Source organism: Lampris incognitus, chromosome 3 (assembly GCF_029633865.1).
Source record: "Lampris incognitus isolate fLamInc1 chromosome 3, fLamInc1.hap2, whole genome shotgun sequence".
NCBI lineage: Eukaryota > Metazoa > Chordata > Actinopteri > Lampriformes > Lampridae > Lampris > Lampris incognitus.
Window position 1 is genome coordinate 22,984,296 of NC_079213.1, and position 20,059 is coordinate 23,004,354.

A 20,059-nucleotide genomic window follows, 5' to 3' on the forward strand; every position below is an offset into this window, starting at 1 on the left:
TGGAAGCATAAAAGGAAACTCACTACATATCATATTTGCTTTTGCTATGGTCTGCAGCATCCCAGTATGTGCTTTAGTGGTACACATGGTACACGGCAGTGGTTCCCTAAGTGGGGTTGACGAGGTATCGCGTGAAATGATCTGCTAATTGATGACTCTCTTGTGACAATGCACATAAATGATAATAAATATAAATAAATGATCAATATAAATAAATAATAAATGATAGCTTTTCACCGAACCCCACCCACCCATAGAAGTGTCCTCTGATGAACTCCTGGATGCGGGCCTTGCTGGTGGAGTGCAGGTTCTGGAATTCATGCATCGCTGAGAACTTCTTCACATTCAACCCGTTGGGAGTTATCACATCTACAACATCAACACAGCAGAGGAAAGGCCTATTTTGTGGCAGTCACCAACCTTCAGTCAATTATGTGCAGGTTTTCATTCCAAACAGCTGGTTTAGCTGGGTAGCAAACCTTTAACTAGACTAGGGGGTCTCAAAAAGATCAGCTGGTATAGTGCACGGCAGCAAAAACTAGTAGGCTCTTGAGCAATGATTTGAATGCCCTAAGCTTTCAAATTGGCATCAAAAATCAAAACACGAATATTTTCAAACACCACTTATTAATAGTCATGCACTTTGTACTCTCTTTCTACTGAAGCAAATATAGCTTATCGTTTGAAAGGTAGAGTTCAGTTTTTCTAGTTTTCTCTTTTTACAAGAGCTCTCACTAGTTCAGTTTTTCTCATCCAAGGTTTTTTTTCCCCCGTTATTCATCGTGTCATTTGACACGGTGATTTTCATTTACTGCAGCCAATCAGATCAAATCACAACACGAAACCCCGCCCACCCTTCCCACCAACCCTTGCGTGTAGTTGTCACTCAAAGGTCAGCTCAACAGATCAATAAGGACGAGACCACTCCCTCATAGTGCCTCATACAAATTAAAACTACTATGGATAAAGGCATAAAAAAACCCACAATATTAATAATTCATAAATTCAGAATTGTTGCTGAATGTTTTATTTCGCCATGTTCAACGTTTTTAGATACAAAAAGTTAAATCTGATTTCTAATTTCAGTCCGATTTCAATGGCGGTGGAGTAAAGTTGAATCCTTTTTCTGAAAGGATTTACATTAAAAACAGACAACAAAAAAGTTAAATCAATCAACGTAACTCAACATAAAAGCCCATTAAAAAATATTAGAGATTGATCTAAAATAGGGATTGATTGGCAACTAAATTGGGAGAAAAAGGGAAAAACCAGAAATAAATTTATAAAAAAAAAAATATTAAAGAGAATGCCACAACCCTATTTGCTGTTTAGACCAACATCAATTGATAAAACAAGACCGGGCATCAATAGTTTGTCAGGGTTCAATAAATAACTGCCGGTCAACGAGAAATTCAAAATAATGAGTCCTCGGCTTTTGTACTCTCAGTTTAGACACTCTGAGCTGGTGTCCACATGGAAGCAGTTCAAACTGTCCCACAGAAGAGGTAAGAAGAACAATCAATAATGTATGTAAGTGTCCTTTCTAATCCACGGAGTCATCAGGGTATCTTTACATAAAACAAACCAGCTTATTCCTATGTAAAATGGCATATGAATGAAATTTAACTACAAACGCATAGAAAACTACGTGTTATTGCCATCTACAATCGTAAACACTAGGACTGGGAACCCTCTACATTCGATATTACAATGATATATTAGTGTCAATTTCAAATATTACTAAAATATACATCTTGTGATTTGATATTACCACCACCCCCCTTTTTCTCCCCAATTGTATCCGCCCAATTACCCCACTCTTCCGAGCCATCCCGGTTGCTGTAGACTACCACATGCCTCCTCTGATACATGTGGAGTCGCCAGCCGCTCCTTTTCACCAGACAGTGAGGAGTTTAGCCAGGGGGACGTAGTGCATGGGAGGATAACGCTATTCCCCCCAGTCCCCCCCCCCCCGAACAGGCTGACCAGGACACATACCCACATCCGGCTTCCCACCCGCAGACATGGCCAACTGTGTCTGTAGGGACGTAACACAGGGACTTAAACTGGCGATCCCCATGTTGGCAGGCAACGGAATAGATCGTTACACTACCCGGACGCCCCCATTACCATTTTTTAAGGCTTCATCCCCTCTTATCCACAGTAAAATGTGAAAACTACAACAATCCAAAGAAAAAGTACAACTAAATGCATTTATTTGAAGCCTCATATGTTACAAAAGCTTAAAACATGAGTATGCTGCAAAAATACTCAAACGATTCAAATGCAAACATTCAGAAATGTACTGATTGTTACATCAAACCTCCTCAAAGTTGTGATTCAGGGGGAAATCTATCAAATTCGTTATGGTTTTGTGTCACCTTAAATCAACCCCATCCCCAGCCCTAGAAAACACTGTAAGGGTGATCTGTAATGCGACTGAAAGCCATCCTCACCTGGTTTTCTTTGCAGCATGTGGTTGGCCTCCACGGCAGTGATCTGTGAGACAGTGGTGAAAACGTGGGCGCAGTGGACGGCTGCTCTCTCCAGACAGTAACGGTGATAGATTTGCCTTTCACCCGCTTCCTTGTCAACGTTGAACTACGACACAAAGCAATACAAGTTGGAATGTTAATTATAATAATAACAGATTACATTTATATAGCGCCTTATCTAGATACCCAAAGCCTCACCTCAACCACCACCAATGTGTAGCACCCACCTGGGTGATGCACGGCAGCCATTTTGCACCAGAACGCTCACCACACATCAGCTTGAGGTGGAGAGGGGGGAATCATTGAGACAATTACACTGGGGGTGATTAGGTGGCCAGATGGAGAGAGCCAGCTTGGAAATTTTGCCAGGACACCGGGGAACCCCCTACTCTTTGTGATAAGTTCCATGGGATCTTCAATGACCACAGTGAGTCAGGACATCTCATCTGAAGGATGGCATCTCCTACAACACTGTGTCCCTGACACTGCACTGAGGCATTGGGATTTTTTTGTTGTTTTATTAGGACCAGAGGGAAGGCCACCAACACCACTTCCAGCAGCAACACATTTTCTCAAGGGGTCTCCCATCCAAGTACTAGCCAAGCCCACACCTGCTTAGCTTCCGTCATTCAGCAGAGCCAGGGTACATGTATGATTGCCAGAGTAATCACCGAATCTATCCTATGTTTTAAGTGACTCCAATAGATTCTTCTGTTTGTGTGTGTGTGTGTGTGTGAGACTGCATCAATCCATAGATAAATCCTTAGAACTGGAAAAAGTACATCCATGAAAAAAAAATATGACGATAGAGTGATAGTTTCCATTAAATTACACGTTACCTTGTCTAATCTCTGTTCACTGTTTTCGAACTGACACCACGTCGAGTCATCGTCAAGTATCCCAGTGTAATTATCACAACAATTACAGTACTTGATTTCTTTGACATGTATTTAACCAAATTATTATATATTTCACCATATTATTATATAGATTACCATGTAGTGCTCTATGATGCCAGTAGGTAACATTTGAATTCATCTGCTAACTGCTTACCTCTCTTATAAGGCGCTTTAGCCAGAAGCATCTGCTAAATGCCTAAATGTAAATGTAATTTAACATTTAATCAGATAATCATATATTTAATCAGGTTATTGTTGTCTTTTCAGTTCATTTGTCTTTACCCAACCCTGTCATCATTGTCCATCTTGATCGATGACAGAAGCAACAAGGGCAGAAAATGCACTCCGCCAAAGCGCTTGATAGCTTTGCACTTCCTCATGACGTCATGTATATGTTTGAGCCCAGGGGATAGAAACACCTTCTTCTAGTGTGAAACAACAGGCTGTCAATTACCCAGCCCAGGTGTGAGTGGCCTTTAGGTCTGTGCTGACCTTTTGACTGTGTTAAGAGGAAGCCCAATTACAAACGGCAGCGGGCTGAGGTTGACCCTTTCTGATGCATCACAACATCGCTAATGATGCTCTAAGTAACTCTAAAGAGGCTGCGTTTTGGGGCGCACTGCTTTATGCGAACATGATGTAGAGGTTGAGTGTGTGTGTGTGTGTTTGTGTGCATGTGTCTGTATATGTGTAATCCTCTACATGCGCAAATGGAAAACAGGAAGCACATTGTGTGTGTGTTTAAGTGCATGTTTGATAGAGGTGCAATAATAACAACCTCCTGCTCAACACCCACTGTAAACTGTCCCTGCGCAAGCATAGGCCCATTCCCCTGTCGTGCAGGTTACAGAAAGTTGGCGAGCCAGCCAGGAGATTGGTTAATTAGCGTTTCAGGCCATATACTACCCCACTGACCACACCTCTCTATAAAATACTTGATTATATATTTTTTTATTTTGAAAATAACACAGTCAATATGGATCTTTGCAATCAGTATAAAGTCCATGGACAAAACTGCTTATTAGTTGAAGGTGTCAATGAAATGAGCTCTGCCGAAACGATAATAAGCTTCTTCGAACAACATGGGAAGATCTCATCCTGCATCAGAGTTGTGGATGAGCTCAACCAACCTAATGGTAGAGTAATAATAGAATTTGAGTGTGAAAAGTCAATCACCAGGATAACCCCAGATACCCTTGGCCTTATACCTAGCCCTGTTGATCCAACTACTCTATGGAATGTCAGAACAATTAGACAAATATGTCAAGAGGAAATAGGCAAAGACTTAGCCCAGCAATATCTCGAAGAACTCAGCGCTATTGGTGGTAGTGCCATGTCAGGCTATGCCTCCATCTTAGAAAATGAACTGAGGCGCATTCGGTCTACAGCATCACAGAAAACTGACAACACGTCTTTACCGGAACACAGCCCTATGCAAGACACTAAGCCTAGCATTGATGTTGAGCACACGCCTAGCATGACCCAAGAATGTAACAGACGGCCATCTATATCTGACATTCACCGTGCTCCAACCACACACTCATCCATGCGTAATTCAATGAGCCTTGAAGAAGACATCATTAATCCCCCGAGCATCCAGAACGTAGTAGTAGAACATGTTATTAAGAATGAGTCAACACAACCATACAGTAGCCCAAGTAAAATTCGAACCTTCTCAGGTAGGCTTCCAAAGCCAAATGGGGAAGTAGATTATGAAGCTTGGAGAACTCAAATTGAGCTGCTTCTAAGTGACACCTATGTCACCGATTCACAAAAAATCAGAAAGGTTCTAGAGAGTTTGGTTGGTCCAGCTTCTGACATGGTGAAACCAGTTGGTGTCAATGCAAACCCTGTTGCGTACGTAAACCACATCGAATCAGCCTTTGGAGTCGTAGAAGATGGAGAAGAGCTTTTTGCTGCATTCTTGAGTGCAAACCAGAATTCTGGAGAGAAGCCATCTGATTATTTATTCAGACCTCAGACCCTCCTCACTAAAGTCATCTCTAGAGGGGGAGCTTCACTTGTAGATTCAGAAAAACACTTAATAAGACAGTTCTGCAGAGGATGCTGGGACCACTCGTTGATTTTAGGTCTTCAGCTTGAACAGAAAAAAAATAGCCCACCCTCATTTCCTGAATTGCTTCATCAGCTTAGGACAGAAGAAGGCCGTCGTTCAGCTAAACTAGATAGGATGAAGAAACATCTAGGGAGCTCAAAAGCTTCAGTGCATGCCCACACTGTTTATGGAATCGAAGCCCCAGCCGAAAACAAAAATGAAGACACACAGAAACTCCGCGATGAGGTAGCTGAGTTAAAGAAACAAATTGCAACCCTGTCCATCAAGGAAAAACCACAGCCAAACAGAACTCAGATTGAAACCAGCTGCATGGTCATGAATGCCTCCACACCTCGAATTTACACGCCTCGTTTTCCCAAGCCATGGTTCTGCTTTAAATGTGGTGGAGATGGTCACATTGCTGCCCACTGTGTGAGTGCCCCCAACCCCGCTCTTGTCCATCAAAAGAACACCAAGCTGAGACAAAAACGTGAAGCTCACAGGAATACGCATACCCTCACCTCCATGCCTTTAAACTAGTAGCAGCTCCTGTTTCGGGACGTTCAGGAGCTAAGTACCAGCATAAGAGTCCCAAACCCATTAATGATATTATGAATAGAACCCAGACAAGAAAAAATAGATACAGACAAAGATACCAAAATAGCCAATCCCTACCCTGTGAACTTGTAGGGCCACGCTGCACTGCATCTGTCTCCATTGAAGGAATAGAATGTGAATCAATCCTTGACACCGGTTCCCAAGTAACAACCATTTCAGAGACATTCTACTTGAACCACTTATCGTTCCTCCCCATCCAGCCCATTCAGACTCTTTTCCAGATAGAAGGTGCAGGTGGCCAACATGTTCCTTACCAGGGTTATATCCAAGCCCTCATCTCCTTCCCAGCAGCATCACTGGCGTAGCTGAACAGGTCTCTTCATTAGTTCTCATTGTGCCAAATTGCCATTTTAACACTCAGATTCCCCTATTGATTGGAACCAATGTCCTTGACAGATTATATGAAGGTGGCATAGAAAAGCATGGAAGAGAATTCTTACAAAGGCCCAATATCAATAGTGACTGTATCTTGCTGTTCCAGCATGTTGCCCTAAGTCATCAGGAAGAGATTTCAGCCAATCATGTTAAGTTGCATGGACTTCATCCTGTCACCATTCCACCAGGAAGAAAAGTGTCTGTCTTTGGAGATGTCAGAGTGAAGAAACATTTCCCACGTTCCCTTTTCGTGGTCGAATCCCCTGAAACCGTTTCCTTACCTGGTGGAGTGTTCGTTGAAAATTCCTTGATAGAAACTCCACTTCGATCTTTAAACAAGATTCCTGTCATTCTCAGAAATGTGACTGATCGTAGTGTCACACTGCATCCAAGGCAAGTGATAGCTGAAATGATGGTAGCACAGTATGTGATGCCGTCTGAATCCCAAAATATGACTGTGCCTGACATCCCTCAGTCTCAGAGTAACACCACCAACTTTGATTTGGAAGATTCCCCCATTCCAGAAGAGTGGAAAAAACGGATCACACACCAGCTGAACAGCATGCCAGAGGTGTTTGCTGTTGATGACTTGTCTCATGGTCATACGACTGCAGTAAAACATCGCATCCGACTCCAGGATGAGGCCCCTTTTAGAGAGCGACCCAGACCCATTCATCCCTCTGACAGAGAAGCTGTCAAACAACACCTAAGAGAGCTGCTAGACGCTGGAATTATTCGCGAGTCAGAGTCTCCATTTGCTTCCCCCATTGTAGTTGTCAAGAAGAAGAATGGTGCAATAAGACTCTGCATAGATTTCAGGAAGCTGAACATGAGAACGATCAAAGATGCCTATGCTCTCCCCAACATCGAAGACACCTTCTCTGCTCTTAGTGGAGCCAAATGGTTTTCTGTCATGGATCTGAAGTCAGGCTACTATCAAGTAGAAGTTGCAGAGGAAGATAAGCACAAGACCGCTTTTGTCTGCCCTCTAGGCTTCTATGAGTTTAATCGTATGCCCCAAGGTGTGACAAATGCACCAAGCACCTTTCAGAGACTGATGGAGAAATGTGTTGGAGACCTGCATCTCAATGAAGTACTAGTATTTCTGGATGACCTGATTGTCTTCTCTGACACACTAGAAGAGCACGAGGCCAGATTGATGAAAGTGTTGAACCGGCTCAAAGACTATGGCCTAAAGTTGTCCCCTGAAAAATGCCATTTTTTCCAGACTTCTGTTAAATACCTTGGCCATGTTGTAGATGCCAATGGAGTCCACACAGATCCAAGCAAAGTCTCTGCTTTGAGAGAATGGCCTCAACCCACCAACAGAAAAGAGCTCAAATGCTTCCTAGGATTTGCTGGATATTACCGACGTTTTGTGGAAGGGTACTCTAAAATAGCAAAGCCATTGAATGCTCTAACTGCTGGCTATGTTGCTCCAAGGAAAAGAGGGAAGATTTACAAGAAGGACAGGGTCAAGACTTCCATCAATCCCACCTTACCTTTTGGAAATGAGTGGACTGAAGAGTGTGACGTTGCTTTTAGAACTCTCATAGATAAACTGACTTCGGCCCCTGTTCTTGCCTTCGCCAATCCCAATCTTCCTTACGTCCTGCATACTGATGCCAGCCGCGATGGTCTCGGTGCTGCACTCTATCAGGAACACGATGGGAAGCTGAGGGTTGTAGCTTATGCCAGCAGAGGACTATCCAGAAGTGAACAAAACTATCCTGCCCACAAGCAAGAGTACCTCGCCTTGAAATGGGCCATCTGTGAGAAATTCCATGATTACCTCTATGGAACAGAATTTCAGGTTTTAACAGACAATAACCCCCTAACTTATGTGTTGACCACAGCAAAGGTTGATGCAGCAGGACATCGCTGGTTAGCCGCTCTGTCAACCTACAGATTCACCATAAAGTATAGGGCTGGGATCAGCAATCAAGATGCCGATGGGTTGTCCAGAAGACCCCAGAGTCCGTCAGAAGAAGATGAGGAGTTCAAGCAGGAGAAAGCGAGGATAGAAGAGCTGAAGCAAAGGGTTTTGGATGGAGAAAGCAAAACTGTTTCTGGTGACATGCTGTCTGCTTTATGTCAACGCCACTCTGTGACCACTTTGGCTGACTATTTGCAGCCAGAACTCCCCATTCTTGCTGAATCCTTAGCTTTAGATGCTTCTGCCATCCCTGATGACTTTGTGTTCTCTGGACAAGGCACCCTCCCTGGAATGACTCACAATGACTGGTATCAGTCTCAAAGACAGGATCCATCTATCAGACGTGTGATCAGTTTCATTCAAGGAAACCGAAAACCCACTTTTCAAGAGATGTCCTCTGAACTGTCAGAAGTCAAGCTGCTCCTTAGAGAATGGAATAGACTAGAGCTTATAGATGGAGTACTGTTCAGGAAATGTCTTGATCGTGGGAATCAGATCTATCAGCTGGTGCTGCCTAGTAGCCACAGAGAAAGAGCATTGCAAGGCCTTCATGATGAAGTCGGTCATCTTGGCGCTCAGCGTGTCCTTCATCTTGTTCGTTCCAGATTTTTCTGGCCAAAGATGTTTCAGTCTGTTGAACAGAAGTGTAGGACTTGTGAAAGATGCGTGAGGCGGAAAGCCAATTCCCAGCATGCTGCTCATATGGAGAATATACAGACCAGTTATCCCCTTGAACTGGTGTGTATGGATTACCTCTGTATTGAGCCTGATAGTAAGGACACTAGAAACATCCTCGTCATCACGGATCACTTCACCAAGTTTGCCGTTGCCATCCCCACGAAAGACCAAAAGGCGAATACGGTTGCCAAAACACTGTGGGAAAACTTCATTGTACAGTATGGTTTTCCAAGTCGCCTTCTCAGTGACCAGGGGAGAGATTTTGAATCCCACACCATCAAGGAGTTGTGCTGTCTGATTGGAACCGAAAAGATCAGAACCACGCCATACCATCCACGTGGAAACCCTGTCCAGAGATTTAACAGGACCCTTCTCAGCATGCTCGGGACACTAGAAGACAAGGATAAATATCATTGGAGGGACTTTGTCAAACCGCTAGTCCATGCATACAATTGCACGAAAAATTACACCACAGGCTACTCTCCATATGAATTGTTGTTTGGTAGACAGCCAAGACTACCCATTGATCTGGTTCTAGGCCTTACACCAGACCAAATTGGATTCAAGTCGCATTCAGAGTATGTTAAACATCTTCGACAGCGCCTCCAAGACAGCTATGCACTTGCTTCTGAAAGCTCTAAGAAGATGGGAGAGAAGAATAAAGCCAGGTTTGATAAAAAGATCAGAGCCGCAGAACTTGTTACCGGAGATAGAGTCCTGGTGAAGAATGTCAATTTAAGAGGAAAACATAAACTTGCGGAAAGATGGGAAAAGGAAGTCCATACTGTGGTGAAGAGGATGGGAGATGGCCCAGTGTATGTCGTCAAGCAAGAACAGGGTGATTGTCCACACCGTACCCTTCACAGAGACCTTCTTCTGCCCTGCGGCTTTCTACCTGTTACAGATAAAGTCTCAGAACCTGACACAAACTTACCAACAAGGAGGCTGAGACGCAGGGAAACAGTCTCGCAGCAGACCAGGCACAACAATATTGTTGACCCAGATATGCCCAGCAGTGACGAGGATGAGGATTGCTATCCACAGATCTCCACAAGGTTTCCCCAAAGCATTAGGACAACCACACAGGCCACCCCTCTAGCACGTGCCACGGAACTGTTGAACCCAGTCGGGTTGAATCCAAGTCCGTTGGAGTTCTCCCAATCTGATAGTCCACTCCTTAGTGAAGTACCCCATACCCCTGAGTCTGTTCACAATCAGTTACTTGAAAAGAAACCAATTGGGCGTGACACAGAAGTAGTCACAGATGAATTCTCTCAACCTGTTCGAAGACACTTACCTGAGGGAGACCCCGCATCATCTACTACTGTTGTACCTCAATTTGGACCTATTGAAGGACGTTCACCTGAAAACAACCCACTTGAACCCGAGAGTGCACCGCCCACTGGTGTGACAGGCCAGGCTGACCTGTCTGACGGAAACCCGTCTGAGAGCGAACCGATCAGAAGATCTATCAGAGAAAGACATCCCCCTGAGAGACTCTGTTATGGTGAACTAGGAAGACCTTTAGTCCTAGCCATGGCCTCATTTTTCGAAAGTTTGGGCAGAAATGTCCCTGATTCTTCTAGAGTGCCCTCTGCAAGACCATACAGTGTTTAGACGCATGCAGAGACTGATGCGGTTTAGAGGGGGAGAATGTAACCCACATGATTACATGTACCCTGTGACGTATGTAAGTTCCACGAGTAGCCTCTAGGAGGCACACGAGCTACAGAGTTTAAACCATGCAAACAACCGTCGACAATAGAGAAGAGAAATACGGATATTTAGAAATACGGACAACTTTGACTATGGATACCTGAATTATTGATATTTGAACTACGGATATTTGAGCTACAGGACATTTGAACTACGACAAAAAAGATCCCTCCCACGAAGCTTCCTTGGTGAGCCGCTAGCCAAAGCTAAAAAGTAAACAGCTTTCTGTGTTCCATGTAATCATAGCCATTTACGTAGGATATCTTGATTTTATCCAAAGACAGATGATCTCCCGTTGAAGGAAGAAGGAAGACTCTTTTCTCTTGTGTTTTGTACGCTGCTGGAATCCTGGTGAGATAAGAGTTTAAAATCTTGAAATCTAAAGACTGACAATTTTCCATTGGTTGCTAAGCTAAGCTAACCCAGCTAAAACGTATATCTATGATCCTTAGCAGTTCCCATATGATTCAGAGCTTTAAAACCAGTCAGGACACCCGGTCCATAGGGTTTATTTGATGTAGGAATGTTAGACATTTTAATATAATAATATGCTTGTTGTTAAAAAAAACTGTAAGCTCCAGTTGCCACTAGCCACCGAGCCAACTCGGGCTACATGGCATGCATGGAACCCATAGCAGCCAGCTAGACGTGAATTCACGTTGATAGTGCCGCAGCCTGGCTGCGATGACATTGTTTTTAACTGTTCTTACAGCAATAGGCTGTTGTCATTCAGCCGCATATTAGTTATATGTAGGAAATGATTTAATTCTGAGAATTGACTCTAGATTTGGGTATTTTTATTTTGTTTGTAATTGTTTGATAGAGATTGCAATTAATAAGGAATCTGTACAATTTTGTGCAGACTGGTTTTTTAGTACCCCGAACAACCCCCCTTGCTACACCCTTTTGGAACCCTTGGATACCCCCTTTGGATTGCCCCCATCATCGCCCTGGATTTGGATTCATCATCATCGCCTCTACATTAACTTGCCCCTGTGATTGTGGTAGGATCTGGACATTGCACCTTGCACAGATTGGAAGACTGAATCATTCCCCCTTTTCTTTTCTTTATTATTTTCTTTGAGTGCACTCATACTTTATTTTGGATTATTTTCTTTAATTTGTTAGTGTAGAATATGGCTGCATAAGTAATATATTAGAAGGGTATAAAATAGAATATAGATAGATATAGACAATAAATAGAATATTAGGAAGAACTTTTAAAAAGTATAATAGAGTAAAATATATATATATATATATATATATATATATATATATATATATATATATATATATATATATATATATATATACACTACCGTTCAAAAGTTTGGGATCACCCAAACAATTTCGTGTTTTCCATGAAAAGTCACACTTATTCACCACCATATGTTGTGAAATGAATAGAAAATAGAGTCAAGACATTGACAAGGTTAGAAATAATGATTTGTATTTGAAATAAGATTTTTTTTACATCAAACTTTGCTTTCGTCAAAGAATCCTCCATTTGCAGCAATTACAGCATTGCAGACCTTTGGCATTCTAGCTGTTAATTTGTTGAGGTAATCTGGAGAAATTGCACCCCACGCTTCCAGAAGCAGCTCCCACAAGTTGGATTGGTTGGATGGGCACTTCTTTGAGCAGATTGAGTATCTGGAGCATCACATTTGTGGGGTCAATTAAACGCTCAAAATGGCCAGAAAAAGAGAACTTTCATCTGAAACTCGACAGTCTATTCTTGTTCTTAGAAATGAAGGCTATTCCATGCGAGAAATTGCTAAGAAATTGAAGATTTCCTACACCGGTGTGTACTACTCCCTTCAGAGGACAGCACAAACAGGCTCTAACAGGTACTATTTAATGAAGATGCCAGTTGGGGACCTGTGAGGCGTCTGTTTCTCAAACTAGAGACTCTAATGTACTTATCTTCTTGCTCAGTTGTGCAACGCGGCCTCCCACTTCTTTTTCTACTCTGGTTAGAGCCTGTTTGTGCTGTCCTCTGAAGGGAGTAGTACACACCGGTGTAGGAAATCTTCAATTTCTTAGCAATTTCTCGCATGGAATAGCCTTCATTTCTAAGAACAAGAATAGACTGTCGAGTTTCAGATGAAAGTTCTCTTTTTCTGGCCATTTTGAGCGTTTAATTGACCCCACAAATGTGATGCTCCAGAAACTCAATCTGCTCAAAGAAGTGCCCATCCAACCAATCCAACTTGTGGGAGCTGCTTCTGGAAGCGTGGGGTGCAATTTCTCCAGATTACCTCAACAAATTAACAGCTAGAATGCCAAAGGTCTGCAATGCTGTAATTGCTGCAAATGGAGGATTCTTTGACGAAAGCAAAGTTTGATGTAAAAAAAATCTTATTTCAAATACAAATCATTATTTCTAACCTTGTCAATGTCTTGACTCTATTTTCTATTCATTTCACAACATATGGTGGTGAATAAGTGTGACTTTTCATGGAAAACACAAAATTGTTTGGGTGATCCCAAACTTTTGAACGGTAGTGTATATATATATATATATATATATAACACATCTAATTTAGTATTGATATTGAAATAACTTTACTTTGAACTGTTGAAATAAATTGTTTTTTTTATTGTAAACTATACCCACGAGTGTGTGTGTTGTCTTTGGGGTGAGTACTAGAATCCGGTCTAGAAAAAAACCTACACCAATCTCCACTGAACTTAGACATTAGACTGTAAACTGTCCCTGCGCAAGCATAGGCCCATTCCCCTGTCGTGCAGGTTACATCTGCATGGGTTTCCTCCGAGTGCTCTGGTTTCCTCCCACAGTCCAAAGACATGTAGGTCAGGTGAATCGGCCATACTAAATTGTCCCTAGGAGTGAACGTGTCGGCCCTGTGATGGACTGACAGCCTGTCCAGGATGTCTCCTCGCCTGCCGCCCAATGACTGCTGGGATAGGCTCCAGCATCCCGCGACCCTAGTTAGGATAAGTGGCTTGGATAATGGATGGATGGATGGCTGGATGTAAATTGGGTATGTTAACATGGAGCTACCATGCTGTGCCGTAAACAAATATCACCAACCTGGTTGTGTGGTAGTAAAGTTGCTAGAACCTTGAATTTTCTTGAATCTTGAGAAAATGTAAGATTTACAAGACAAAAAGTGTATATGTGTATGTTTGCATTGGTGTACATGTGTGTACGCGCGTATTTGTTTGTGTGTGCATATGCATGAGAAAAAAATTAACGGATAGCAGAATAAGAGAACATGGATGTCTGTGTGTGCACACTTGTGTGTGCGTGTGTGCATGTGTGTAAGTATACACCCCCATGTTTGCGTGTGTGGGAGGCTGCATGGTCATGCTCCTCCTCCAAATGTATGTGTAATTGATCATTCTAACGTTGTACTGCTGCATGAATACATGTGAGTCTGTATGTTCAGAGATCTTCCTTCACCTTATCCAGGTTGTTGTAGAAGTCCACATTCCCAGCACACAGGTAGCGTCCTAGCAACGTAGCATGGGTGGTAAACACAGTGGCCATGGGAATCTTCCGGGACCGGGACAGGATGAGTCCTGCCCCCGCCTGCCACTCGTGGAAGTGGCTGATGACGTTGGGTTTGTCTCCGAGCTGGTCTGTTAGCTGAGAATGACAAACCAGAGAGGCAGTTTGAGAAGCTACGGCTGCCCTGTGATCACATCAGCTCATGCCATGCTCTATTGATGAGGTGTCGAATGTTACCCTGTGTGTGTTTTATCCAAACAGAAGTCTGTTTTACACAAACGAGCATCACGTTTGAGTTCTACTTACTTTGATCTCATTTATTTTTCAAGGCCGAAAATCTTAAACATGTAATTCTTGATTACGTTTTGTAATGAGTAGCTGTACATTGAGATTAATAAATGAGTGATAGAGTGTTTATAAGCTCTTATAACACACTTATTAACATTAGCTGACAAATACTGACAACTGCCTTATAGCTACTAATAATTTCTAATGATAGCATTATAAGCCTGACGCTTAAGTTAAGGCACAAAGTCCTACATGGTTAAAGTTTGGCCAAATAGGGCATCCTGGTGGCGTGGCGGTCTATTCCATTGCCTACCGACACGGGGTTTGAATCCCCGCGTTACCTCTGGCTTGGTCGGGTGTCCCTACAGAAGCAACTAGCTGTGTCTGTGGGTGGGAAGCCAGATGTGGGTATGTGCCCTGGTCACTGCACTAGCACCTCCTCTGTTCGGTCGGGGCGCCTGTTCAGGCGGAAGGGGGAACTGGGGGGAATAGCGTGATCTTCCCACGCGCTAAGTCCTCCTTGTGAAACTCCTCACTGTCAAGTGAAAAGAAGTGGCTGGTGACTCCACATGTATTGGAGGAGGCATGTGGTAGTCTGCAGCCCTCCCCGGATCTGCAGGGGGAGTCGCACAGTGATCGGGACAGCTTGGAAGAGTGGGATAATTGGCCGGATACAACTCAGGAGGAAAAAAAAATCCAAAAAAAAATTTGGGCCAAATACTTAGGTCTCTAGTCTGGCAATTGCTATTAGGAAGAGGTTAAATTTAGACTAAAAAAAAAAAGCAAGAAGACTCTAGATTAGCGAAATTATTATTAATATTTTTAAGCTGTCAGATAATGTTAACAAGTGTGTTATTAGTTCCCTATTACCCATTTATTAGTCACTATTTACAACTACCCACTGTACCACATTACCTAATCGTTCAAAAAGGTGGCACGGAAAAATATCCAGCCTATCATCATACCCGTTACCATTACTGAATAACTGAGAGTGAATCCTTTTTATGAACTGAAATGGGAGTGAACTGAACGTTCTACACTGAATAGTAAACAACAAGAAGACCTCTTTGAAGAACCAGGCGACCAGGGAGCCCAGGAGGAGCGAGTCATTGGCCTCTCGGTCGTCGAATGGCAGCCCGATACTGGAGGTGTCCCACAGGTCTCCCTTCCAGCGGTCCAGGTTCCAGGCCGCCGAGCTGATGTCGAACAAGATCACGTAGGGGCTGCCTTCAATCAGCCAGCGGCCGAAATGGACCTAACGCACAAAACAAACACAGACCGACACAACCTGCTGAGTACAGAAAAATAATCCGTATCTGTATCTCTTATTTGTGGTCAGTAATCTGCCCGCTCTAATTTCACTATGGTGTAATATGTAGTGGCTCCGTGGTGAGCAGTGTTTCATCACAGTAAGAGGGTGATGGGTTCAATCCCAACCCTTCTGTGAGGAGGTGGCATGTTCTTCTCCTCTTTGCACAGTGAAAATACGTCCATGTCAAGTAAATCCAAGGTCCTAAATACAAGGGATTCACCAATACTGATTCTCCATTTTAGCCTGGTATTGGCATGATATCCGATATCCATTACTGAAGATTTTACCCAAGACTCAAATCCGACAGCAGAAGTCACGAGTGATACGTCATAAATAAAAGCAAAATGGCTTGATTTACTGCATTTGTAGCACATGGAGGACTGCATCTCTTTAATGTTGGGGGAATAAAATTAATTCTATCTTAGGTATTTTTCCCATTGACCCCAAATGACCATAGTGACCCCAAAAATAACAGATTGGATTGGTACTTGGTGTGGGCCAATATTTGAAGATTGGTAGTCAGAATCGGTATCAGCAGTGAAATAGTGATATTGGTGCAACCCTGCTAAATACTGTAGGTGAAAATGTGTTTGTGATGGCCGGGCATCCTATCTGTCTACCTTGCACCCCATGCTTGGTTGGAAAAGCACCAATTCCTCAGACTTTTCCAATCCCCCATCTTAAATTAGAATAACATGGTAAAGAGAATGAATGAATGAGTAGATGAATGAATGAGTAGATGAATGACATTCAAAAAATGCAGTTAGGGTCCGTGGTGGTGTAGCGGTCTAAGCATCAGCTTTGTGTCGATGCAGTTGCCCACTGGGGACTGGGGTTCGCACCCCGGTCTCGTCAGATCCGACTATGGCCGGACTCGATGAAGCAGCAATAATTGGCAACGCTGTCTTCGGGAGGGGGGCGGAGTCGGCTTGTGTTCGTCACGTGAATGCGTCTCTGTGTGTGTCAGAAAAAACAGTGGTTCGGCCTGGAGTCGCCTTTTCACGAAAGTGGGGAGGCGGTCTCCTTCGAGACTGCCGGCCGGAGAGATCCAGTTGGTGAACGCATGAAGTACGAGGGTGGGTGTTTGAATTAAAATAGGGATCGATTGGCCACTAAATTGGGAGAAAAAAGGGAAAAATCAGAAATAAATTTTATTAAAAAAATGCAGTTGAATCAGTGACCGTTGATGTCTTTGCAAACATTATAGGCATTTAATTGATGATCAAGGGAAATGTAAAGGAGGTGTTCAATCAATCAATATCAAACATTATTGATACAGCTCATTTCATATATATATTAGAATGCAATGCGTTGCACTTAACATTATGTGATTGTGCACAGATGGATAGAAGACAATGATAAAAGGGGAAACCAAACAGATAGAACAAAAACATAGGGTAAAGGGGTTGGGCTTAAGAGAAAATAAAAATGACAGATTCAAAAGTAAATAAATTAATTGAAATTTTAAAAAAAACGAGACCTCAATAAAATGGAATTCAGAGAATATGAAAGAATGAGGAAATACGATGACATGACAGAATCTGTAATGAGTCAACATAATGGAGGGGTAGTGTCTTGCTCAAAGGCACTTCGACAGAACACACACTGGCTGCTGCCGGACTCAAACTTGTGATCTTTCCATTACAGAGGGGTCACTAACCAAAGTACCCTACTACACACAACCCATCTGTGGTATATTTCTACTATCTTGTGGCTGTGCTGGACAGCTTTTCTGTCTTTCTGTTACTTTCACTGGATTCATCAGCATTTGCAGTGCATGAGCATCATCTAACGACCAACATGTGTGTCGTACACAAAAGACTCGACTGCCTCCCGTCTATCATGTACTTATTGTTTGTTATATTTGAATTAATTATTCAATTATTTTGTCATTTTACTATTTGAAATTTGATCTCAATTTTACTGTGTGAGAATTTGTGCTTGGTTGTCTGACATTGCTGATGGTATCCACAAACACAAACACACACACCTACAGATTTAACCGACTCTATCACACAGACAGAAAGAATCACACACACATAACGTTACACACACACGCACTCAGACTTAACCAAAACTATCACACAGATAGAAGGAATGACAGACACACAACAGTATACATACACACACACACACACACACACACACCTGACAGCCATTGTTAATCAGTGCGTCCATGGCCTTCCTGACAGCAGGGTTCGGGGGTTCGCATCCCTCCACCTGGGTCTTGAAGTTGTGTTCGAAGTATGGGCCCATCATGTAGTAGTTCTCCCCCCATTCATCCACCGTTATCTTCGCTTTGGTCTGGATCACGGTGTAGATACCTCCCACTGCAGGAAACAAACTGTAGCATCAGCATGATACATAATGTGTTAATACTGTAAAGTTGAGTCAAACTGTTTGGGCATATGAGGAAAAACTGTAAGAAGGTAAACTAAAAGGTATTGGGTTTGTTGTGTTGTTTAAATAATAATGATGCTGCTTAGTCATACAAGTAGCAAAACATCTTTTTCAATGCCTCTCTACCATTGAACTTGTGTGTCCTGTATTGTATGTCTCTTCTGTATGTATTTTATACACCCAGCGCTTGTATGTATTTGTATTACTATATTTTGTATTGACGACCAGTTTTTTGTTTTGCTCAAATGGAATATCAAATCAACTCATAACGGTGAGATGACGTCATTGACCAAAACACGTGTATACGTTGCTGATAGCTTCAAATTTGGCTCCAAGCAGTTAAATATTTATGTGGTGGGTGGACTGTATGACGTCTAAACCACCACACACACACACACACACACACACACACACACACACACACACACACACACACACACACACACACACACACACACACACACAGAGTGTGTTATATAATACCCGAATGCAAGCGAAAACACCCAAGAAGCTGTATAACCTCTGGACTGTTTTTAGAGGAACAACGTGACTACTGACAACACCAGACACCCATTTACCAATACACATTTACCAATATGCATTCACTATACTACAAGGATGATCATTTTTCTGTTAAAATACATTCGTGGTTAAACTCTATCCTGGCAGAATATGGAGTGTGGAGTGTGATTGTCTGTCATGCCTGTTTGTGCAACAAAGGATTGTTGAATTACGGATGTTTCAGCAAATTAAGCCTTCAGAGACCTTCTCCGGAGTATTATGGAGGAGATGCACTGACAGATAGGCAGTCTGTTGTTTCAAAAGGAGATATTCACCAATTTGAGCATTAGCAAACACATTGTATGACAAAATGGTGTTCAGAACAATAGATATATGTATTTGTGTGTTCTTCCATGTTTTTCAGATGTAAGATAAGAGAGTTACGACCTCAATTGACCGCATTTGTAATGACCGAATTCATCATTTTTTGGAGCCACAAGGCAGCGAACATGTCTTTGGAGGTATTCACATCCACATTACATACAGGAAGGCCTATCAGGACAACTATGTGGACTAGATGCAACACACATTTTTTAAGAAACAGGATAGGTTTGGCAACCAGTTAGTGCCGTATCCTTTGTTTATGTCCAATAAAGCGACGTTGAACGTTACCTTTTAATTGTTATTCGTGTTGAAAATTAAAATAAAAAATAAAACTTCGATTTGCAGAGTTGCCTATTTGTCGAATGTTGAGCATATCCGGCGCTTTTCCACGAAAGCCGTAAGTGCACAGGAAGTGACGTATTATACGTAGTCGTCGACTAGCGTTTATCTCATGTATGTTTGCGCAATTCAAATTGAAATCGATTACTTCGATTTTGCTGGTTATACACAAATGAAACAAATATAACAAGTCATAGCGTTAAAAGCCATGATCCACGACTGTTTTCTTACGTCATTCAAGCGACATTGAACTGAATTTTGGGAACTGCAGTCAGTTAAAATGGCGTGCCGCTTGGTGTAATCGAGGAACATTATAGTATTCTACCACTACATGTCATAAGTCATTTAACTAAATGCCTTTGAATTGCGTTGGGGAGAAAGGCCCACCGTCCAACCCTCAGCTGCATTTTGCTCAACTTATTAACACTTTCAAGGTTTATAAATTATAAAGTTTCATCCTGTTTTGCAGACAGATGCCATTTGAGAAGACAATGCAGTAAGAGATCTGCTGTCCAGATTCAGGACTTATCTGTTGCTTAATATTTAACTCTTCAGATGGCAACATACCATGTCTTCACTCACAC

General features: G+C 42.5%; 1 protein-coding gene across 1 annotated transcript in view; it reads right to left on the bottom strand.

Annotated features, from left to right (window-relative positions):
* gys2 (glycogen synthase 2) overlaps nt 1–19,514 on the bottom strand; it is a 40,502-nt gene extending 20,988 nt beyond the window's left edge. The window contains exons 1-6 of the mRNA XM_056275744.1: nt 19,425–19,514; nt 18,000–18,181; nt 15,603–15,794; nt 14,204–14,389; nt 2,457–2,601; nt 252–369 (exon numbers count right to left, since the gene is read on the bottom strand). Coding sequence (XP_056131719.1) covers nt 252–369; nt 2,457–2,601; nt 14,204–14,389; nt 15,603–15,794; nt 18,000–18,110 — 752 coding nt within the window. The 5' untranslated portion in view covers nt 18,111–18,181; nt 19,425–19,514. The remainder of the gene's footprint in view (nt 1–251; nt 370–2,456; nt 2,602–14,203; nt 14,390–15,602; nt 15,795–17,999; nt 18,182–19,424) is intronic.
* Between the last annotated feature and the right edge of the window lie 545 nt (nt 19,515–20,059).